Below are 24,494 nucleotides of genomic sequence, written 5' to 3' on the forward strand. Positions count from 1 at the left end.
CTAAAGAGTATTTTTAAAGGCACACTAAATTTAGCATTGAAATGCTGTGAACTAAGTTGATATTCTTTGTGTTGTGTTGGCCGTCAAAATCATACCAGGGCCTCCAAGCAATATAGAATATTAGTGCATTTACAATAATTTCATCGCAATATGAGAATATTAATCTTCCGTTTTATATCATTATAAAAGGACAATAAGGGGACTTTTTAATCGTGTTTCAGTTATTTTAGAGCGCAATTAACAAAGTAACTGAAACATTGGCATTAGTCAACAACAAAAGCCCTAGCTCTGGTGATATTTAGGTTAACTGTTCAATTACATTATATTTTTTTATACATATTTTTTTAAATCGAGTTTTTTTATTATTAATTATCATACCTTTATTTTTTAAGATTCGATGGTGTGGTGTGGGTGAGAGGTCATTTGGCTGGTTAGCGTATTAGCTGTTTTCAAAATGGCGGTGTGAAGACAACGCCGAGCGTACCAGTACGCCACAGCTTCTGCTACTTGCTAGAAATTTTCGCTTATTGCTTATGACTGTAAGACCTTTAGTTTGTTTTGTCATTTATAAGTAAAAGAGCCGTGGCAGTGCGAATTTAGGAGCGGCTACAACAAATTGGGACTCTAACGAGCAGGACGAGGTTGAATCGAGGCTCCAGGTGAGTTTTCCTGCATTGCTACTTGATGTTAGCTTAGAGCATCGTGTTGGGATCCAAAAAGCACAGCTACCAAGGGCAAGCTACTTAATTTTAGCGTTTTGTTATATTTGTAAATTCGTTCCGTAGAGTGGACAGTTTCAGCTTTAGTTTGGGAGAAGCTGTTTGCTAACGCTAGCATTAATCAACGTGGCTATGTTTCCCATTCCCGCTGGGCTGTCGCTTCTCGACTGTGAACCCAGTTTTTTTTACTCGGTTGATGGGTTGCAGGTGTACGGCAACGTATTGCTGCTACTATGATGATTTCTTAAAATTGTACTTTATTGTTTTTACAAGAAAAACAATTTTGTTACAACAAGAAGTTTTTTCAGTTAAAACGAGAAATCATCTCATTGGCAACCACCATGGGGGAGTTTCTCGTGGCGGCAGCAATACGTTACTGTAGAAGTGTTGTTGCTCAGTAATTAGATAATTTATTTTCAAGTGTGAACAAACACTTAGCAATTGTGGGATTGTTTCAGCCATCTTAACAGTACAAGTTGGACTTTACTACTTTTGCCGTTGCAGATGCTTTAATGCTGTGCCGCTGAAGTTGGTCTCACTAGGAGAGTAAGTTTAAAATGCAGATGTGAAAAATACTTAGAAATCTGTGAATTTCCACTCGAGGCATTTGTTGGATTTTTTCCATAAATCTATCAGGTTTACTATGTTATGTGCGTGGATTTTTGCTGTGAATTGACGCTATATATACTGTATGTGGTAGGGCTCAATGTGTAGAGCATGGGTTGGACTATAGAAGGCTGCGGGATCGAATCCTACCCTGGTGTGGCCCCGCCCAACCACCCCACCTAGGTGCCCGTGTAATGCCGAGACATGCGTCCAACGCACAGCTGGAGCGAAAACCCCGAACTAATGGTTTGTAAGGCAAATAACGTTGTAAAACCAATATGATCTATGTTGGAGATGTTTACTGATTATTAGTTTGTGAATGTGCAGAGGCATTAGTGTTTTTTTAGGCTAAACTCAATTGTCAAATTGAATTTCTATGTCGAGATTCGCTTTTAAAACTGGAGTTTTCATTGATGTAATTCTCCAAACACCGTTTGTGAAGGTAAAACATTTGGCCCATTAAGAAAGGTATCGCACACTGGTAGTGTTACGGTGGTTTTCGTTGATTGTCACGTGCGTAACACGTTCCGCTGTGGCGACCCCTGAAGGGACAAGTCGAATGGCTAGTGCATTTTTGTTAGTTTTTTGTATTGCATTTTTGAAGACAAGTTTATAAAAATCTTAACATTTTGTGGGGAAAGAGAAGAACAAGAGAAAAGTATTGTTGAGTGATTAACAGTTTGTACTTTCAGCAGGCTTGAGTTTATGTACGATGTAAGATTTACATCTGGTGTAAATTGTCAATACAATATTTTTAATTTGAGGGCTGGCATTTGCTAAAAAGAAACACAAAAACATATATGTATAAGCTGCTTAACAAAACAGCAATCAGATTTTCGCAAAAGGTTCAAAATTTGCTCAGGAGTTAAAACTCTTGCTGTGCCTTTTATGATTTGCACGATACAGCGTTGACCAGTGACTTAACATAAAAAGTAACTTAAATTTTACCGAGAAGGGGGTTTTGTAATTATGGAGCTCCATATAATTTCTTATTTAAAAATTGGGCAAAATCTATACTGGTTTAGAGAAAAAATTAAATAATGTGAAGCTGAACTAACTTGTGTAGAAATTGATAATGTTCTATTCCAAAAAACAGAGGTCAGACCCATCATAAATCTGGAAGAAAAAAACATCATCAAGCTAAGAGCGTGAAGTATTTTTCAAATGTTATTAGCAAAATAAGCATCCAGAACCACATCAGCTCTGTGAGGAAGGGTTCCTATTTGCACGTCTAGAAACGTTTTACACAAGTAATTCCTTAAACACATTAAACAAAAGACATCTTTTTGTGTCTAAACCTTTCACCTGTTCCCTATGCTGGTATTTCTATTAATCGGATGATTGTTTCTCTACAGTGAGGATGGCGACTGGGATTTCACCACTCCCTAACGGAACCATTTTTTAGGTAAGTCAGCAAATTTCCTAAATAAATCCTAAGTAAAAACACTGAGTGGGTAAATAAATAGTTTGTGAATAGCACAGTGTGGAAATGTAGAAGGTAAAGGACTCTTGATAACACAAAGACTTTTAATGACAGAACCGTTTGTTGTTTTTTTTGGGGGGGGGTCTTATTCTGTGAGTTCAGGGTTACTGCTGCCACAGTTGATCATTGTCCGCATATTGATTTGGCACAGTTATTATGCCGGATGCCTGACGCAACCCTCCCCAATTTCTACTGGGCTTAAACCAGTATAGCACAGCTGGGGAGGGGAATGGGCTGTTAGGGGTTCAGTGTCTTGCCTAGAGACACTTCGACATATAGCTGGGACCGGGGATCGAACCAACAACGCCCCTAGATTATTTATACCGATTACCGGTTCTTACTGAATTAAGTTAGTCCATAAGTTAAAAAAACAAATAAAAAAAAAACAACAACTTTGTAAAACAAGTCGACTTAATATAATATAATAGATATAATTGCAATTGTGAGGTATTTGGGTGCAGTGTTTAAGCTGTATGCACTGTTTACACTAGCAAAGTCGCTCAGTGACTACTTGCAGGCCAAGTGAGTAAACTACTTTAGCTTGTATGGTAACTATGTGTTTTGTTTGAGAGCTTAAGAACTCTATTTGTACCATAAGTTTCTCCAAACATGTCTTTTGTGGAGCAGTTTATACACCAGGAGAACATGTTCAGTGTTCATTGCAAAACTGTTGCAATGATCAGTTGAAGGTTTTGCGTGTTTTGGGGCTACAGAGACACTTGGTTTGCTTTGATGCTACAGAGTGATGGCTCTTGCCCAATATCTACAATCTTTGGTGCATTGAGCAGTTTTGTGTTAAGGTCTGTTTCTCCAACAGTGTGCAAAGGGAACACTCACTGACATGTTTCATTTGTCCTGTCATCAGTTTAAATCATGCAATTAACATGACAGACTGCAGATCGGAGCTGCTGTTTGACATTTTAAGCAGCAAATACCCTAAAGGTGCAGTATTGTGAGCGGAAATAGTCTTCTACTTAAGTGATCACAAGTGGCATCATTCTCTCCCAGATTAAAAAAAAATGGGTGGCCAAATACACCTGGGTGGCTGTATTTATTTTTTTTGCAGTGGACTGAGTATTTTACTGTCCATCAAGTCCTAATAGAGATTTTTGTTGTGAATCGGAACTATATAAGTAAAGTTGAATTTGACATAATTCCAGATTTGTGAAACCTTTCCTCTGATTTAAGTGGAGTATAAAGCTAATGTGGTAGGGCTCAATGAGTAGAGCATCAGGTTGGGATATAGAAGGCTGTCAGATTGAATCCCACCCTGCCCATACACCAAGGACTACCTTGGTGTCGGTCCAGATCCCAGATAAAAAATCTGACGGTTGCGGCAGGGAGGGCATCCAGCGTAAAAACCCAAGCCAAATCAATGTGCAGAACATGTTCCACTGTGGAGACCCCTGAAGGGACAAGCTGAAAGCTGTTGGTATATGTAGTCTAACAAAGTGGATTTTGATATGGGCCTTGGCTGTTAACAAAATGAATTTCTTAGAATTTTTGATGACAAGTTTTATAAAATTTTAAGCTTTTGGAGAAAAAAGGTCTACATCCTCCTCGATGATAATATAGTCCAGATTTGACAAGTCTTAGTTGGGACTATGTCAGGGAAGGCAAGAGAGTTGATTGACATGATGCAGAGAAGGAAGGTGGACATACTGTGTGTCCAGATGACCAGGTGGAAAGGTAGCAAGGCTAGAAGCTTAGGAGCAGGGTTCAAGTTGTTCTACCATGGGTCAGATAGGAAGAGAAATGGAGTAGGAGTTATCCTGAAAGAGGAGATTGTGAGGAATGTTGTAGAGGTGAAAAGAGTATCAGACAGGTTGATGAGTCTGAAGCTGGAAATTGAAGGGGTGATGTTCAATGTTGTGAGTGGTTATGCCCCACAGGTAGGATGTGAGTTAGAAGAGAAGGAGAAATTCTGGATTTAGTTAGATGAAGTGATGCAGAGCATCCCCAGAGGTGAGAGAGTGGTGATTGGTGCAAATTTCAATGGACATGTAGTTGAAGGGAACTGAGGTGATGAGAATGTGATGGTCTTCATGACAGGAACACAGAAGGACAGATGGTGGTAGACTTTGCAAAGAGGATGGAAATGGCTGTAGTGAACACTTTCTTACAGAAGAGGCAGGAGCATAGGGTGACGTATAAGAGCGGAGGTAGAAGCTCTCAGGTGGACGATGTCTTGTGTAGACTTAATCTGAAAGAGACCAGTAACTGTAAAGTATTGGTAGGGGAGAGTGTAGCCAGACAACACAGGTAGGTGGTGTGTAAAATGACTGATGGTGAGGAAGATGAAGAGGACAAAGGAAGAGCAGAGGACGATGTGGTGGAAGTTGAAAAAGGAAGAATGTTGTGTAGTTTTCAGGGAGGAGCTGAGACAGACTCTGGGTGGTCAGGAGGTGCTTCCAGATGGCTGGATCACTACAGCTAATGTGGTCAGGGAGACAGGTAGGAGGGTACTCGGTGTGTCATCTGGAAAGAGGAAAGCGGACAAGGAGACTTGGTGGTGGAATGAGGAAGTTCAGGAGTGTATACAGAGAAAGAGGTTAGCTAAGAAGAAGTGGGACACAGAGGACTGAAGAGAGTAGACAGGAGTGTAGGGAGATACAGCTTAAGGTGACAGTAGAGGTGGCAAAGGCCAAAAACAGAGCATATGAGGACGTGTATGTTAGGTTGGACACTAAAGAGGGAGAGGTGGATTTGTACAGGTTGGCCAGACAAATAGATGGGAAGGATGTGCAGCAGGTTAGTGTGATTAAAGATAAGGATGGAAATGTAGGAGTGTGATGAATGAGGTAAAGGAAAGGGAACGAAGAGTAAAAGAGGTGACTGGTGTGGAGCAGGAAATAGCAAAGATTAGTAAGAGTGAAATGAGGAGGACGTTGAAGAGGATGAAGAGTGGAAAGGCAGTTGGTCCTGATGACATACCTGCGGAGGTATGGAAGTGTCTAGGAGAGGTGGCAGTAGAGTTTCTAATTTGTTTAACAAGAATTTGGAGAAAGGATGCCTGAGGACTGGAGTAGAAGTGTACTGGTGCCAATTTTTAAGAACAAGGGAGATGTGCAGAGCTGTGGCAACTACAGAGGAATAAAGCTGATACATACAATGACATTGTGGGAAAAAGTAGTGGAAGCTAGTTTATGGTTTCATGGCTAGAAAGAGTACAACAGATGCACTATTTGCTTTGAGGATGCTGATTTAAAGGGTCATAGGCATTGTCTTCGTAGATTCAGAGAAAGCGTATGACAGGGTGCAGAGAGGAGCTGTGGTATTGTATGAGGAAGTCTGGAGTGGTAGAGAAGTATGTTAGAGTGGTGCAGGACATGTATGAGAGCTATAAGACCGTGGTGTGGTGAGCTGTAGGTGTGAGGGAGGAGCTCAAAGTGGAGGGTCTGCATCAAGGATCAGCTCTGAACCCCTTCTTATTTGCTCTGGTGATGGACAGACTGACAGATGAGGTTAGACAGGAATCTCCGTGGACTATGATGTTTGCAAATGACATTGTGATTTGTAGTGGTCTGCTCTGGAAAACAGAGGAATGAAGCTTAGCCGCAGCAAGACAGAATATGTGTGTGAATGAGAGGGACCCAGGTGGAACAGTGAGGTTACAGGGAGCAGAGGTAAAGAAGGTGCAGGACTTTAAGTACTCAACGGTTCAAAGCAACAGAGAGTGTGGGAAAGAGGTGAAGAGGCGAGTGCAAGCAGGTTGGAACAGGTGGAGAAAAGTGTCAGGTGATAAGAGTATCAGCGAGAATGAAAGGAAAGGTGTTCAAGACGGTGGTGAGACCAGTGATGTTGTTTGGCTTAGAGACAGTGGCACAGCTGGAGGTAGCAGAGCTTAAGATGTTGATGTTCTCTTTGAGAGGGATGAGGATCAGGACATCAGATGTTAGATGTGTTGGAGATGAGGCCAGATTGAGGTGGTTTGGACATGTTCGGAGGAGAAACTGTGAATATATCGGTAGAAGGATGCTGAGGTTGGAGCTGCCAGGCAGGAGGACAGAGGAAGACCAAAGAGGAGATTGATGGATGTAGTGAGAGAGGACATGAATTTAGTTGGTGTGAGAGAAGAGGACAGGGTTAGATGGAGGCACATGATTCACTGTGGCGACCCCTGAAAGGTAAAGATTTATATCAGTATAATTATGACTAAAAATGGTTAATAGTTTGCGTATTATGCTTTTCTCACAGCCATTTATAATGTAAAATAATTTAAAAATAGCTTAACACATGGAAAAAGTTCTTGAGGTATTTTCCTCTGCACAGCAGCTTTAGTGCTTCTCTTTGAAAATCATTTAGATTTTGAATCTTTATTTGTGCTGCTAAAACTTAACTGTAATGTTATTTTTCATTCAAACCTCAATACTGAGTTAACTAAGATGTCAAAAGTATCAGTCAACAGCCTTTATTTTTCCATTTATTTTTCTTATAAAATCGTAGACAGACCAGTTCACAGAAAAATCTATTCAGACTCTTGAAAACAGAATAACAACACAGAGTCCTTTACCTAGATTCATTTTCATACATACAGTTAAATCTTTGTTCATTAAAAACACAGTAAAACGTGCCTTTCCTCTCCAATCTGACAGTCTTTACAAATGAATAATGAAAGAACAAAAAGCATAATACCAAAAAGTAAAGTATTTCCAAAGGGAAACAGATTTTTAAAGCATGATGCTGCAAATACATTCGTTTTCCAGCAGAGGAAAGGAAACAGTAAAATAAGCACTTTGGTTTTCCTCCATAACACACTGAAGACCATTATGCTAGCATTTTTATGAATCAAGTTAGTTTTAGTCAGATTGTTCACTCATTAACTGAGACAAAAGTTTGTCAGCATTCCAAACAGATTTAAAGTACTTTCATCGGGCTTGATTTTATGTCATGTACCATGTAAGATTTACAAATTGTCAATACAATATGTTTAATTTGAGGGTTGGCATTTGCTAAAAAGAAACGCAAAAACCAAGCCGATGAAGTACAAAAATGATCTTGACGTTGAAATAAGATGCAACTTCTATTCCATTTAATTCTTTTAAAGTGCATTGTCTTTATTCATGTTCAGACATGTTTTAACTGTAGAGTATAGAAACCTGTGACAGGAGCCCAATAACTTTAACGGTCATGCACATAAAACTAGCATCTAAATAGCTCAGGTACAACATCAGATTTTTATCAAAACCTACTGAATTTATAAACTGCTTAACAAAACAGCAATCAGATTGTCTCAAAATGCACCCATTTAGTCACTGCTTGGTCAGGAGTTAAAATTCTTGTTGTGCCTTTTATGATATGCACAATACAGCGTTGACCAGTGACTTAACATAGACTAAAACACAGAGGAAAAAAAACACCTTAAATTTCCCAAGAATGGGGTTTTGTAATTTTGTAGCTCCAGACAGCAGCATTTTTGATAACTGGCTAATAGTAAACTTAATGCATAATACTATTGAAAAAATGGGGCAAAATCTATACTAATTTAGAAAAGAAATTAAACCCTGAATCTGTCAATATTGGTCTACTACAAAAAAACAATGAAATAAAGGTGGCTTTGCATGCAGAGGTCAGACCCACCAAAAAACACCACCAAGCTATTAGCAACAAACGTGTCCCAAACCACATCAGCTCTGTGAAGAAGGGTTCCTACCTCCAATCCCTTAAAGATCTTTTTATTTGTGTCTAAACCTTTCACCTGTTCCCCATGTTGGTATTTCCATTAATTGGATGATTGTTTCTCTGCAGTGACTATGGCGACTGGGACGTCACCTCCCCCTAAGTGAGAACTAGTTTTTAGGTAAGTCAGCAAATCCAAAGGAAACCATTACCTGCACCGTGGTTCTCTTAACAACAGTTACATTTAATTTTTAAAGTATTAATATCCAGTTTTTGTGCACTAATTGAGAATTCAAAACAAACATTTCATTGTTGTGGGTCAAATGAGAACTTTGCTATCTTTAATTTTACTGTTGTTTACCAAACCAGCCAGGTTTAAGATAATTAACACATTTACTGCACAAATTTCAATGTCTGTGCCTATTGTTAAGAAAACCACTGGTGTAATGTGTGTACTTTCAAACAAATGTTTTTAGCTTGTAACAGAGTTTGAAGCATTCATCTAAATAGTAACTCAGTAGATACTACAGTAATATTTTTGCCCCATTGGCAGCTCAAGACGTTTGTCTTTAAATTTATGAATGAGCTGAAGTGAAAACTGAGAACCTAAACAGTCATTCAGATGACAATAATTTATGCTTATAATACTAACACTTTGTAGACAGGTAAAATATAACAGTTTCAAATAAACCCTAAGTAAAAACACTGAGTGGGTAAATAAATAGTTTGTGAATTGCACAATGTGGGAACGTAGAAGATAAAAGCACTCTGATATGTCAACGCCGTTTCTCTCTCTTCACTGTCATGACTTGATCTTCCAAAGCTGTGAATGACAGAACAGATTATTTATACCAATTACTGTTTGAGTGGAAAAAAAAAACTAACTCAAGTTGGCTTATTTGTGTATTATCGAAGCATCTTCTATAGTGTAAATTGTAGTAATCTAGAGCCTGTTTTTCTCCTGATTTTTCATACTAAAACAACCATTTATTGACGTGACAGACTGAAAATCGGAGCTGCTGTTTGACATTTTAAGCAGCAAATACCCTAAAGATGCAGTAGTGTGATTAAGTGTAATTGTGTCACACAAATCAATTTTCCTGTCTAATGCTCTGCCACATGTATTTACCTTCAGGTTAAATCCTAACAGGTCAGATATGACTCCTGACACAGCAGACAGGATGACCACCTGGGTGATGTTATAGAGTAGAGGGTTCATAGTCAAACCATACAGTCTGAATGGAGTATCCAGCTCCTGGATGAAGGAAACACATTTAAATGTTCATTAAAAGACAGTAGGTGCAGTCATCAGTTTTAAAAATGTGAAGCAGTCATTCAGTACCTTGAGTAGTTTGGTAGCCAGTTTTAAAACGTTGTTGACGAGTGTCAGCTCCTCTTTCTTGTTTGGCTTCTTCTCCATTTTCAGATAGAGGTTGATCTGTGAAACACAAAACGGATCAAAGTATTTTTACAGTATGTAAAGATGTCTGCTGTGTTGTAACGCATGTTTTCTGTGTGTATTACCTGTTCAGTGAGCAGTATGGAGGTGTTGCTGTACTTCTTGCTGGTCTCAGAACCCAGAGTGACAAACCTGAGCAGGAACAAAGACAGACTGGAGCACCAGATCACCAGCTCCCAGTTATAGTGACACTCCAGGAACGTTTCATGGACGTGAAGCAACTGGAGAAAGAGATAAGTGCATGATTAATACATTTTTAATGACAGGTCTAGGACACATTTTACTGATAATTACATTTTGAGGCTTTATGTATAGAATTAGATTTTGGTGCCTTTGTTGTGTAAGCAAGACCCTGACAGGCAGCAGTGTTATGAGGTATGCTACAGGTTTTCTGATACATGTTAATTCTAAATAAACATTTATTTGTAGCAGCACTCATATCACACAATGTAGGTTAAAACTAAATGCAACATATCATTTTCTTTAATTGGAGTTTCAGTGCAGTGTTTAAATTACTTTTGATGAGACTGGTCATCATCCCTAGAAATCCCCACAGTTCTAACCCCAGGTCTCTGCCCCCACCATAGGTCCTTTCCACCCTGGATGCAGCCATGGCAATACACATCACGTCTGGATCCGTAAGCAACGCTCCATCTGCTCTTGTTAAGTATCAGTATCTACTTGGATCTTTTTCTCAGTGTCACCAGGGCAAAGACTGACTACGGAGAAAATCAACCATCTATACCCACCAGGTGGCAGCTCACAGTACTCTCCTCCAGATGCTCACATCCCGTTAACCTCTTCCAACACATCCACCATCTGCTTTTTGGAGCAGATCCTTTCCGCTCTCCTTCAAGCTGCTGTACCCATTACACTTTTCTCTTACCTATCAGGACATTAAGTAGCCTCTCTACCAGGGTGCTTCAGTTTGTGTTCCTCTTCCCCCTCTATACTACAGCCCTGGGTTCCATTATCCGCTCACATGGCTTTTCTATCACTGCTCTGCTGATGACACGCTCGTCACCAAATCTCCTACAAGACCAGACCCTACCTCACGGAATATACAAGCACTGGTCTTGATTACTGCAATGCCCTGTTAACGGGGTTACCAGTATGCACAATCAAAACATGGCAGCAAGTGTCATTTTTAAACTTAAGGACCCTTATCACACCCTAGCTTCCTGTCGCTGCTCTGTCCTCTGCCAAATGCATGACATTGGGTAGTGTCAGCACACACAGAAGATGTCAAGCAAAACTCTTTAGCACCTTCCTGTGCACTTAAATCTATTATTTCAGTCTAATTGAACAGGCTTGCAGAAGAATCTCACAATGTTTCTAAAACTTACCTGGGCACAGCAGATGAAGACAACTGACAAAGTGAGAAGGAAGGCTGATGACACGATCACATCCACTGAGCGCTGAGGACCCCGCCTCTGAAAATGCAGCAGTACAGATTTGATGTTGCATTTAATTTGTCAGGTGTCAAACTCTGCCCAATTAACTAGAAGAGCAATTTACATTTTACTGGAAACTTCTGAAAGTGTTCATCTGAGGTACCTTGAGGTAGGAGCGTAGTGACAACCACATCTTGATGTTCTGAACCTTTTTCAGTCTAAAATGGGGGACTTCAGACTTCCTGGCTCTGCGGGCTGAAGTCAAGTGACCAAACAGCTTGGCAAACAGTAGCCTCTGAAACACAAATAAATCTGCCTGCATTAATCAGATGTGACCTGAGTTTAATACTGCAGAGAATTAACACTAAATTTCACCATCTCACCTGTTTGTAGGTCCTCTCGGCTACGCTGAGCAGGAAGAAGAAGAGCCATATAAGGCAGACACGCACTAGGAAGCTCAGTGTTACCATGGTGATAACCAGTGCATCTGATCCAGACCCACATCCCAGCGCCACAGAAAGCATTTCATTGGCTGAGAGTGTTGTCAGTTGATCCAAGTCTCTGTACTGAGCCAGCCTGGAGGAGAAGGACAAAGACTGTATATTTGTATTTTTTTTATTAATCCATATTATTTTAATCTTCCTGGAGATTAAAAGAGGGCATCTTAACCTTTTGCCACGTTGAATAAGTATTAGATTTGTACCTGTACGCAAAGGGTGTTAGTCCGAGGATCACTGAGACCAGATTCCCAAAGACCTGGTAACCAATGCCAGGAGTATAGAGGTTCACCTATGTAGAGGCAAAGAAACAGAACATAACATAGTTACATCAAGAGCTGGATCCTCGCTCTTCTGTTTTGGTGGTGAGCAAAAAATAAAAATCACTACTCACTCTGTTCATAATCATGCCACTTATCTCCAGGACTGACATGTCTGCTTTCTTACACTCGTTTCCTTCCCACACTATGGCGCTTACTCTCTCCAGGCCAGGATTGGAGCTGTGCAGCCAGGGAATGTGGCCCTGGGGGGAGAGAAAAAAAATTATCGACTGTACACCATTGAATGAAACCACTCTGGTCTTGTACTGTATTCAAATGAGGCTTTGGGGAAAGAAAGAAATCAATGTCCAAGTGATTTGCAGGTCAGAAAATGGCTTCAAAGGGAGCTATTTTACTTATAAAAACAAGTCAGACCAAAGACACTTTAATCTGGAGCCCTATAATTATTTAAAACTTGAGACTCACTTGCAAGGAGAAGGTGATGCAAACAAGTTAATAAATCCTGAAGGTTTAAAAGGCACTGAGGGAGAGTCTAGTCCTTTAAGCTATCAGATGTTTCAGTAAGAAATTTCTATTTGTGATAACATTAGAATGACAAGTGCTGGCCTCAGTCTATTGCTGCTGTTACACTGTATCCTGCTAATGCGCAGTGTAAAACACCTAACAGTAACCCCCTCCTCACATAAACGTTAAGTCCTACAATCCTTGATTTAGGTTTGATAGTTAATCGCCATCACGTCAGACTTGTCTGATGATTGGTCCTTGAATTTACAGTCAAATGTAACGATAGCGTTAACGTAAGGCCTGATTTCACAACAGCTTTTTTAAAAAAACTGATGCATGTTGCTTTATAATGTAAATTTCAAAGTCATGCAGAATTCAGTGGATTGGTCGAATAAATTCCTGTGTAAACTAATGGTAATACAAAAAGCTTGATTACTGTTTCAGATTTGATAAAATGCTACACAACACCATTCCTACACATGAGGGACATCTTACTGAGTTCACAGACCTGGTGAAAAGGGTCATCTCTGTATTCCTTTTTTGCAGGAGGGCACACAGGTGTTCCACCTCCTTCCCCCTCTGTAGAGGAAAAAGTCACTATTTCAAGTCAAACATATCTTAACAGAAACATAATGACTGTACCAGATACATCAGAACTACTACTACCATTTTAACACACACTCTGTTAATGTCAAACATTTGCTTTTATGCTAACAAAGGTTCTACTTAATCGTGTTTCCTGACCTGTTTCTGAGGTGCACGATGATCTGCACTCTGCACAGTGCAGGAAGTCTTCCCACATCAGGTCCTCAGTCTCCGATTCATGTCGAGTGCTCTCAGAGTCCTGAGTCCTTAAACTGGAACATCTGGAGCTGCAACTGGTGCCTGACTTTGGGATGTCCTGACAGGGAAGATGGGACAGAGGATTGTGGAATGCATGTACTTGTTTTTATTTTGTGGCAGCAATAAACTTGACATGTCACCTTCGGTGTATTTGTTTACCTCCACGGCATAGTGTTTCTTGTAGTGGTGTGTATTCTTGCGGTTTCGGAGTGTACAGTCACTGTTCATTCTTTCAACTCCCCTGCGGAGGGTGTTGTAGGATGCTTCAGGGTCCTCCTCACTGGATGCCTCATCTGATGCTGGCTCCTTAAAGACACAAATCATGGTCTGTCTGAGTCTGTGTGCTGCAAAATTGGTTTGTTGATGCAGAATAAACCTCAGTAAATATTCAGATTTAAGATGTGATTTATCACCGTGTTGCCGCTAGCCAGCACCAATCCTGTGCTTCGGGCTTTGTGAGTGTGTGTGGGCTGAATGTGTGAGTTCCAGCACGCCTCATCAGCCCTGTTCGGTAAATCACAGCGCTGCTCATGGAGCTGAAGACCCTCCTCGCTGCTGCGATTGGTTACCCGGCCATCTAATGACACATAGCCGTTGTCGGTTTCAGTCGACTTGTCAATGGAAAGTTTGGACTTCTTACACCTTTAGGAGACAGCAGGTGACAGTAGAAAAGGTGAGAAGGGGGAGAGCAGGGTAAAAAAAACAAAACAGGAAGAAGCAGCAGAGTCAAGGGTTTAGTAGTAATTAAGTTCAAGCACAGAAATTATACTATCAGGATATATCAAACAATGTGGAACATTCATGGACAATAAACACAAATCCTGAAGAACAATTGTTGCATAAGATATGATGGACTAAAGAGCTGCTAGTGAAGTTAAATGGTAATTAATTTACTGTAGATATCTGCATTGATCATTGACATCTTTAATACAATGAAAGGACTCATATTCCTATCAAATAGTAATTTTATCATTTTTTTAATTTATGCTAAAATGTTCCACATTGTTGCAGTCTGCTGACAGCATGGGTAAAAGCTGAGACTCCAAATGACAAATTGAATTGTTAAACAAAAAAATGAGAAGTCCTCAGACAATAAAACATTTCACCCAATACCTCACGCTTCCCTTGAATTTAGCTTGATAAGCATGTCCTATACAATATAATAGCTGTTAAATCCCTGTGCTCCATTAATAAAAGACCAATCTTCTAATAGTTCTTACAGTGACAGGAAAAGTGGTGTTGCAGAAGCAAAGATTAGTTTTGAGTCATGGCTGGGATTCAGATTGACGTTTACCATTTAAAAAAATGCAACTTTAAACTGAAGTTTTGGAGAAAGTCCACATTGCTAATTTACTAAAACTATATAATTCAGTGTACTGGAACTGAAGCCCAGCCATGTATCTGCGAATCATCTCTTTGTAAAGAAGATGGGAAACAAAAATACACACCCAGCTTTACAGATATCATGCCAGAAATCTTGGAAGAGTGTGCCCAGGCTGTATGTGCTGCTGGCTGAGTGGGAATGTGTCGCCCCCTCCTGTGTGTTATCGGTAGTGCTAGACCCGTCGCCTTCCCTATGCACCTCCATCTGAGATGCCTTCCTCAACTTCCTTCAGTTTGGAAAGAATAGAGGTTGGAGAGAGACTTAGAGTGAACTGTGAAACTATAGCAATGTGTCCACCAGGAACCTGGCATTTTGTTTTTGAGCGAGTACATTTCTAATCAGGTGCTACAATTTGAAAAGCGAATTTCTAGAGTAGGAATAACAGTACTCTGCACCCAAATCTCTGGCACCCACTGGACACAGAGGCTATAAATATATTTAAAAAAACAAATTCTACAAAAATCCCCTTTGAGGTTGTTCTGCAAAAATAAATATTTACATAAAAGTCTCAAAATCAGTTAAATGTAGCAATATTTCATATGTGAGAAAATGTAATTTGAAGACAATCAAATGAAAGACATTTTCATGGACAATTAGTCTAGATTTTATATCCATGATTTATGCAGACAAAACATCCTTAAATGTAGGATTTGATCGGGAGTATAATTGCGAAAAAACAAACAAAATCAAATTGTAGAGTTTTGCAGAACTGAATCAGTTAAAACAATAATTCCTTTCTCTTGGTTTGGTTCTTGAGCTCAAACTCAGTCTAATTTAAAAACTTGGCTGCGACAGTCATGTGGTAACAACAACTTCATCTGCTTTGTGACCTCATAGCATGTAGGCAGGTGACCAAATATTAAACTAAAAAAAAAAAAAAAAAAAAGCCAAGAGATGAAATGTCTCTAGCCATAGAGACAGACTTTTGTTTGTCCACGAGATGAAATGTCTTTAGGACTCAAATGAGAAAAAGAAAGACAGATACAAAGAAATATTGAGAGTAACAGAATAAACTTATTCATTAAATAATCAAGTCATTTGCCCGATTTTCCCTTTTTCTTCATTAGTATGTAAATGAAATGGAGCCAAGTTCAGTAGCAAAGCCAAAGAAAATATTTGAAATTTCAAGGCACGGTCCAATTTTCTACCCAAAAGTCGGAAAATTGTCTACGACATTCTTCACAATAAACAGCACCTTCACACTGACAAGCTTTGAACCAACGAAGAGAAAAAAACTGAAAACTTAGACACTAGAAAAAACACCAAGTAAAGCAAGCTGCTGTCGACAACAATTTGCTTTTCATTGTTGTCTTCAAGCCGGCAAAAAACTTATCAGGGAGAGATTTCCTTAAGGCCTTATAAGTTCAAGTCTTTTCTAGTTTGCAGTTTCACAACGTCTTTTAAGACTTTAAAGATTTTTTAGAAAAATCAAAACTTACATTTAGAAGTATTACAATAATCACTAAATGTTTGAATTTTGGAGTAATTTACAGAGACCTATAGAAAAATCCCTCCATGATAAACATGATTATTTTGAGTCCCAAGGTCTCCTTCCTCCACCATTACCTGCGTCTTTTCCCTCCACTGCTGGAGGCAGGTTTCGGGGTTCTGGTGGAGACGATCTGGCAATGGACGGTGCCCAGCAGCAACATGAGCCAGATGGCTCCGAACACCTCAGTGGCCGGTATCCCATGAGGCAGAGGGATGGTCACATACAGGACTGCTGCTGCCACTGTAACACCAATATGGACAAATGGAATTTTTTAGAACTTTAAAAATTTAGTAAAATGAGCAACAGAAGCAAAGTTGTTTTTAGAATTTGGACCGAGACCTGCGATTCACTGTGCTGGTTTTGCAGCGGTCAGTCACAGACCCAAGCTGTACATTACTTCCTGGGCATGAAATGGCAGATGGAAAATACTGATTCCAAACCACAAATGTATTAAATAGACAATGTTTTAAACTCTAAGTTTAATCTTTGTAAGGTCTGTTTTTGTTTCATAAACTAACAGGAATTGTAATGTTGTCCATTCAGTAAACATGTGGTTTGAAGCCTGTGTGAGAGTATGACCCCTGTTTTACTATCTGATTACTGTGTTTATAACTACACTCTGTAGCCAAGAAAGTCCCAGTAGAAGATGTTCGTGGAGAAAGAGGAGCTAGAAATTGAGGAATGTTAAGACTCTACAGGTGTGTAGTTTGAGATTCTCTGGTCAAGCTCTATTAGTGACACCCAGGTATCTGAACTAGTTGTTCATGAAAATGTCTTTCATTTATTTGATTGTCTTCAAATTACTTACTACAAATTATTTTCTCATATATGAAATCTGTTACATTTAACGGATTTTGTGACATATGTAAATATTTGTTTCTCCAGAACAACCTCAAAGGGAATTTTTGTAGGATTTGGTTTATTTTTTTGGTTTTTATTTTTAGCCTCTGTGTCCATTATTGGGTGCAGAGTACTGTTGTCCTACTCTAGAAATTCGCTTTTCAAATTGTAGCATCTGATTAGAAATGCTATAGTTTCACAGTTCACTCCAAGTCTCTCTCCAACCTCTATACTTTCCAAACTGAAGGAAGTTGAGGAAGGGATCTCAGATGGAGGTGCATAGGGAAGGTGACGGGTCTAGCACTACCAATAACACACAGGAGGGGGAGACACATTCCCACTCAGCCAGCAGCACATACAGCCTGGGCACACTCTTCCAAGATTTCTGGCATGAGATCTGTAAAGCTGGGTGTGCTTCTGTCTGTCCTGTTGGTTATTTTGTGTTTGTAAAGTCATTAATATTGTTAAGAATAAAATCATCAGGTGACCTGAAATATTTCTGGTTGTGTGTGCTGGGTGTATAACAAAGTGTTTGGTGGCATGCCAAAACAAATTACTAAGGTGAAAGTATTTCGGGTTTGTGTTTGTATTTCTGTGGTCAAACATATCTTGATGCAACTTTAACTTGTTTTCACTATAGCACAAGAGTTGTGTGTTAGTGTTTTTGTGTCAAGGAAGTGAACAGGAAGGGTGGAGAGCTGAAAAGAGAAATGAAAAATAAGATGCCATAAGGGGTGAAAATAGCAACATGCTTGTGCTTCATGACTGCATTTTAAGAAAGATGACTGATGCACAGCATCTATTGAACAACTTGTCTTTGGTTTTTAGAATGTTGTCCAACATCTACTTACATACCAAATCTGTCTGCATATGTTTAAATGATCATACGTCTACTGAAGCTAATTGGACACTAAAGTAGAAAGTGCAGATATAAAATGTAGCAGGATTTTGGAAATGTCTGACCAATGTCTCATACTTCATAAACTAAACAGATGTTGGTGCATAGTTCAGTGGAAATTGTGTATTTGAATCACATGAGATCATTTCTTCCTCCCAGGTGTGGGAAAAACAAGAAATACCAGTTCATCTTTGAACCAGTTTACTTTGGCTGATGTCTGTCTCAACCACAATGACAGAAGCAAAACTGTGGCTGGGACTCCAAAGACAAACAAAACCCTTTGGCAGCTGTTACACAGCTGTCTCACACGCCTACCTTGCAGCAGGTAAAGAGCCAGTAGTATGAGAAAAATGGCTCTGGAGGTGACCTGGCTCCACCATCGATAAAAGAACGGGAAGAAGACGACTCTGACGATGCCCTTCCTGGTAAGAGACGTCCACGGACTCTCTGGTTTGGCTTTAGCAAACGCCGAACCTGAGGAGGAAGAGAATAAATACAGAGACTTAGTTTAATGAAGACTAATTGGGGGCCTGGTGAAGCAGTGATAGAGCATTGGGTTGGGATGCAGAAGGCCGTGGGTTCAAATCCCAAACTCCAAGCTGTGGCCCCACCCAGCCACTCAGGGTCACCCTGGTCCCGAGCCCGGATAAAATGGGAGGGTTGCGGCAGGGCAAATCACATGCTGAGCACGTTCACTGTGGCGACCCCGGAAGGGACAGGCCAAAAGCCAATGACCTAGTTTAGTGAGAACTAATTAAGGCAGATGACTGGGCAAAGAACAATTGCTCAATACATCCTGTAGTCACATTAGAGCTGAGGTTATCTTTACTCCTTCTTCCTCCCGCTTCTGTTTTATCTCAACATCCCCTCATCCATTTATCTACTCTCTTCCTGCTGCTGTCTTATAACAATGGAGGATACGGTTGACTGATTTGGGGAATAATTAAAAAGGGAAAAATATGAGACGCATGCAAACAGATATGAGGACAGACATGGAGACAAAAAAGGTGAGGATCAGCAGTGACAGGAGTCTGGCACGGTGATGCTGGCCTCTTAAACTGTTGTCATGGAGCAAACAATGCAGTGCGCTGCATGATTTGAACTATAGCAGGAAGCCTGTGCTACATCACATCTAGGTTGATGGAAAGAAAGTACACACACAAAGGTGTTATTTTCTCACCTCTAACCAGGTCCACATCGATAAGGTCTGGTTTGACATGTCCAGTCTTCTTTGGCTTGTTTCTCAAGCCCTGCAGGGGGAGACAAGGAGACTTGGTATTTTGTTTATACAAATAAACAAAATGTGCACATCTACACTAACTCAACTGCAGGAGGCTTCTTGTGTACTTCATGCTCTTGTAAACACACACACAGTCAGTGTTTGAGGAGGCACACCATGCATTAAAGGTTCACACAGCCACTGTCTCTATTTTCTCTTTAACAGCATTTACTCACACCTTCCAAGTAAACATATTTCATCACTCTGTCCAGCAACGTGTTTTTCAAAAAGAATGTGTCACAATGAGGTTTACTGTTCTCGCAATCTGCAGTTTTTCACCATGAAAATATAGCTTCTTTTTGCCACATTAACTTCCTGTGCCAGCCAGATACTTCCTCCTTAAGTATGACGCGCACACATACATTTGTATTTGTGTGTCTGTGTGTACGTGGCTGCTCTGTCAGATGTGACGACAAACTTTCTAGTTTGATTTTCACATGAATGCATCTACAGGTGTAGGACATTTGTGTGTGGGATAGTAAAGACAAAATGAACATTGTCAACTGATGTGTATGAGGAACTATGACGGTATCAAAAGTATCGTGAGTTAGTATCGTAAGCAGTCTGTGAATGTTGTCTGATTAAGGTTTTACATCAAATCAAACAAACAAAGTTCTATATTTACATGTTCACACCAAGAGATACACAAACTCAGTTCCCAAAACCATGTGTTTCTACTGTGCAGGCAGGAGCTTAGAGGATTCTTAACGGATCAAAATACATTTGGCAAAAAGCAGACAGTTGAGGACTGTGCAGTGGTATAAGCTACACAGCCCCATTAGCATATTTCATATTTTATGATTTCTATTGTCTTTGCAACTGTAATCGTCCACTATTTAACACAACGAATGTGCAGAAAGTCATTTTTGCAAGTTTATATATGACTGAATTAGATTTATAGGTTTAACTTTGTTGCATCAAACGCTTCTTAGTATACAAGTGTTTAGTGAGAGAACTTTCGCTTGTTTAACTGAAAAATGGTTTCATTCTCCCAGGAAGAGAAAAGTAGTATCTTGGTATCAGCCCTCAAAATCTGCTGTTGTGTTAGTGCCGGCAAACTCAATGAAAACCTTGAAAAATGAAACCAAGATTTGGTTTTATCAATAGGAAGTGTCAAGTCTTTTTAAAGCACTGAAATACAGCACATTTCAAACATGTGAGTCATTCTCAACAAGCTGCTGTTGTAACATAAAAACTTGCCCACTTCAATGTATCTGCCTCATGCCAATATTTACAACAGGCCAATACCGTTCTGTGTTATCAGTCAGTGGTCTGATATCAAAGCTTGATGGAGGCCCTTATCTTTAAACAGCACAACCAACAAACTAATACACCGTAGTGTGTGTGTGTGTGTGTGTGTGTGGCACGGCGCAGGAAAATAAAAGGAAAGTAAGTGTGTGGTTAAAAAGAAAAGGATCAATAGTTTCCTCTTGGTGATGGGTTTACTGCTGCACTAAAGTCCTTTACAAACATCTCATCTGGCCACAACTCTCATATCTCTGCATTATTTATTACCTCTTTATGAACTCATCTCATCATACTTCCTGAGGCTGGCTCAGTGACCGCTGAATGCCACTCATTCCTTTGGAAGAGCATGATAAATAGCTATTCTTTTCGCTTTTGTCTCTAAAGGTTGATGGTCACGTTGCTTTAAAAATGTTTTTTTTTCATGAAGCAGAATTCACTACATAGCAAAAAATATAAATGCATTTTAACAATATAATTTTAATTACATTATTATTACATTTTAACAGAATATTTTACACTTTCGTGTCTGCACCGTAAGGTGGTAACTTGTTTTTTTCGGCAGAGAAACAGTCTCAGTTCACACGTTTTTGTTTGTCAATTTATGTCAAGTAGACTGTAAAGATGGTAGCTGGGGGGCGAACAAGAACAAGATTGGAATAGAATCCATTAAATATTAAATGTATTCCACCATTTAGCCAAAACACTACATACCTGGAAATTAATACTGCTAGATTTAACCTGTAATAATTGTTCCAAATTAAAAATATGTTTTAAATATGTCTAATTAGAATTAGACTTCTGTAAATTACAATTATGATTAGAGAATGATGACAAAACAGCACAAATGTATCTTCTCCAAACAATAAAGATAGAGATTTTGCTAATAAAAAGACTTCTGAACATCTTTGAGAAGATTGATATCCTTCAGGTTTATGAGAAATATCAGTTATCAAATTTTTTTATGAGCCTATAAATAACACAAATTAACACGTCACAGTGGTGAGGAAGTAACACAGGACACTGTAAACTCTAAGCTGTCTGCTGCAGATACAAAGTATGGGAACCATTTTAGCTGATAGCCTGAGTTGCAGCTCTGTGTGTGTGTGTGTGTGTGTGTGTGTGTGTGTGTGTGTGTGTGTGTGTGTGTGTGTGTGTGTGTGTGTGTGTGTGTGTGTGTGTGTGTGTGTGTGAGTGAGAAGATAGAGGTACAAAAGGAGATAGGAGATCTAGATGTGGAGCCACCTTGTAGAAATCCCTAAGATAAATCCAAAATGAAAATGTTTACATTTTCAGTCACTATTTAGGAGTAAAATTGTTAATTTCAAAGCTACATCTAATCCTTCCCTGAAGCACTTTTGACACACGGTGTTCTCAAACTCAACTTTGGATCTAAGACAATCTCAAATAAAATCTGAAAAGGGGGGTTATGAGGCTGTCCTCTAAAAAGGTCAAAGGTGAGAGGCCGAAGCAGACAGGTGAAGAGCCTTCAGTTATCACTAAGCTACACTATGAGAGAGTTATATCAAAACATGCCCTCACAATATTTTCCTTTAATCCTCTAATCTGAGGCCATAAAGTTGTGTTATGAAGCAATAAAATAAATGATAAAAACCACAGTTTTTTTTTTTTTTTTTTTGCAGTGTGTTCATCTTCAGTATGCAGGTTTAAAAGGGAACATTTCATGGTCTTCGTCATTGAGATTTTTATTCCTGTTTTTTTTATCAGTTAAAGCCATCCCTGTTGCACATAGTTACAACAGTTCCAGGTATTGTCGTAATCTTTCATAATTTATTCATGATTGTCATTGTTAAATGTTACTTTTCATATAGTTTGGGTTTTGTTTTTGCAGTTCGTAAACGCATGTTTTCCAACGCAGGCTTTGTTGTGACATTAATACGTGGGGGACAATTCCATGTGTGAAGGAAGTGGAAATAAAAACCTTTCTGGCTCCAGAAGATGTCAGATGCTGGTTGGGACTGAGGAGTTTCAATTGAAAAAGAAATGGGGTCTGGAGTGAGCTCTGTAGCCTGCATCTCCTTTCTGACTGAGGTCAACATAGGCAGCTACTATCCAACAGCCATGTCAATGTCAGTGTTACAGCTACAATGTGGGTAATGTAGGCACCAGGTTATACATGGGAAGAATAAGAAGGAGAAAGCAAACATTTAACTCTACATCAATATTGATCTTTCCGAACTGACTGAGTCCAACATTGAACAACAAACTGACCAATTTATGTTAAACTGATACTGTCAAACTACTCTCCATTTTCCTCCATGTTGGCAGTTTTGGTTTGAGCTGTTTCAGACTAGTTTGCATTAAAAAGTCCCAAAACCGATGATTCTGAGACAGCGCTCATTCTCTGCATCACAAAAAGTGCTCATGTCTGATTTCTGATTAAATGGGCACTGACAAGTATAGACCAGGTGTGTACTCCTCCCGCTAAATTTCTTAAACATGTACAGCATTGAGTGGTCAAAACAATGCAGCTATGACCTTGTCGTTCATGACTTTTGTGCCACTTTTGAGTCACTGTTGCAATTATTTAACAATTTGTCTGCTAAAGGGTTGAAGGAGACCAACATTATTTGTGCCATGTTCCCCTGATCACACGACACCACAGCTGTCTAACTTCCTGATTCACAGATTTGACTGTAGTTTAACTTTAAGAAACTGAATTCCTTCTACTGTCAATCACAAAGCAGCACTGCTACAGAGTGAACACAGAGTGGGGTTAATGGACACACCAGGTTTCAACATAGCAACTGTACTGAGCGATCAAGTCAACCAATCACAGTCTAGCAGTCTACAGCATGGGTGAGCAGATGTGCACAGTGGGACAACAGGAGGGACGTCCTTCTCTGCTTAATTACTCACCAGAGAAATGAACTGCGGAAAGGAGGAGGAAAAGAGGGGATGGAGATGAAGAGAAGAGAGGTGGGCAGGTGACACCCAGCCACAAGGGCAGAGAGGCAAGTTAAAAACGAAAGAAACATTGGAAAACAACTGGCCGCATGGCAAGAGACATCGAAAACACAATAAAAAGAAGATGACAGGAATAGAGGAGTGAAAGATTCAGTATGAAGACACTTCCTGAATAAGCAGAAAGAAAACACAAACAGGAAAATGGAAAGAGCAACAATGGAATAACAACAGTGAACCAAACATACCTTTATTTCTCGCTGTTCCACGGATTTCTCCCATATCTGTTGGTCATATGCACCAATCTGAAAAATAAATAAACAAATGAATAAATAAAGGAAATAATTAAACTATACAGCTTGTGCACACATCCCATTGTGGATGTTTACAGGAAGAAGAGTAATGATCCAAACCAAAGTTTATTTAATACACAGCAAAACTACAGTAACAAAAACAATCAAAATTTAAGATTGAGTAAGGTAATATCAGTGCTTTCAACATTTTCAACTTTTCAGTTGCTTGTTTTCTAAGCTCCACCAAAGTAAATCCTCATAATGATTTAAGATTGTGCAGAAACTGCAGGTTTTGTTTGTGTACAAGTTCAGGATTTGCTTCACAATAGAGCCATATTTTAGAGCAGCAATGTGCATAAATCTCTTTATGAGTCACTAAATGCATAATTGGGTCAGTAAAATCTAGCTACAGATTCACTGCCTGGCATAAAGCACTTTCTGAGTTTTTCAAAGGCTGGAGCCAAAGACCTGTACAGGATGCAAAACACAGCAACATGCGTTGTTCACAGCCGACATGTCATCTTTATACCTTTCCACCAGCTTTAAGGTCATAACAATCACATGATTCTAGAACATTTGTTAATATTGTGCATCATGGATCTACTTACTTTACTAAATGGAAATCTGGTAGCAGTAATGTGACATGCATGGACAGATTAACTCCACACCCTTAAACATTAAACATATTATTAAACTCATACTAGGAAAAGAAACTGGGATAACAAGTTTATAA

At 39.4% G+C, this 24,494-nt stretch overlaps 1 protein-coding gene and 1 long non-coding RNA gene across 4 annotated transcripts in view; one reads left to right on the forward strand and one right to left on the reverse strand.

Moving 5' to 3' along the window:
* Positions 1-56: 56 nt before the first annotated feature.
* On the forward strand, positions 57-2,730 carry LOC137106674 (uncharacterized). The gene is made up of 3 exons (XR_010911987.1): positions 57-659; positions 1,420-1,571; positions 2,681-2,730. It is a non-coding gene; the product is annotated as an uncharacterized lncRNA (long non-coding RNA).
* Positions 2,731-7,217: 4,487 nt separating this feature from the next.
* LOC137106730 (protein PHTF2-like) overlaps positions 7,218-24,494 on the reverse strand; it is a 38,009-nt gene continuing 20,732 nt past the window's right edge. For 2 of the 3 annotated variants that reach the window (XM_067490453.1, XM_067490455.1), the window contains exons 3-20: positions 23,717-23,773; positions 19,200-19,269; positions 18,335-18,493; positions 16,356-16,521; positions 14,854-15,015; positions 13,819-14,047; positions 13,565-13,711; positions 13,307-13,463; positions 13,071-13,141; positions 12,172-12,300; positions 11,984-12,069; positions 11,664-11,856; positions 11,444-11,575; positions 11,233-11,319; positions 9,952-10,107; positions 9,770-9,865; positions 9,557-9,682; positions 7,218-9,250 (exon numbers count right to left, since the gene is read on the reverse strand). In XM_067490453.1, the coding sequence (XP_067346554.1) occupies positions 9,230-9,250; positions 9,557-9,682; positions 9,770-9,865; positions 9,952-10,107; positions 11,233-11,319; positions 11,444-11,575; positions 11,664-11,856; positions 11,984-12,069; positions 12,172-12,300; positions 13,071-13,141; positions 13,307-13,463; positions 13,565-13,711; positions 13,819-14,047; positions 14,854-15,015; positions 16,356-16,521; positions 18,335-18,493; positions 19,200-19,269; positions 23,717-23,773 (2,244 nt within the window). In that variant the 3' untranslated portion in view covers positions 7,218-9,229. The remainder of the gene's footprint in view (positions 9,251-9,556; positions 9,683-9,769; positions 9,866-9,951; positions 10,108-11,232; positions 11,320-11,443; positions 11,576-11,663; positions 11,857-11,983; positions 12,070-12,171; positions 12,301-13,070; positions 13,142-13,306; positions 13,464-13,564; positions 13,712-13,818; positions 14,048-14,853; positions 15,016-16,355; positions 16,522-18,334; positions 18,494-19,199; positions 19,270-23,716; positions 23,774-24,494) is intronic. The other variant, XM_067490456.1, reaches the window with a different exon arrangement.

The sequence above is a fragment of the Channa argus genome, chromosome 21 (genome assembly GCF_033026475.1).
Source record: "Channa argus isolate prfri chromosome 21, Channa argus male v1.0, whole genome shotgun sequence".
In the NCBI taxonomy this organism is placed as follows: Eukaryota; Metazoa; Chordata; class Actinopteri; order Anabantiformes; family Channidae; genus Channa; species Channa argus.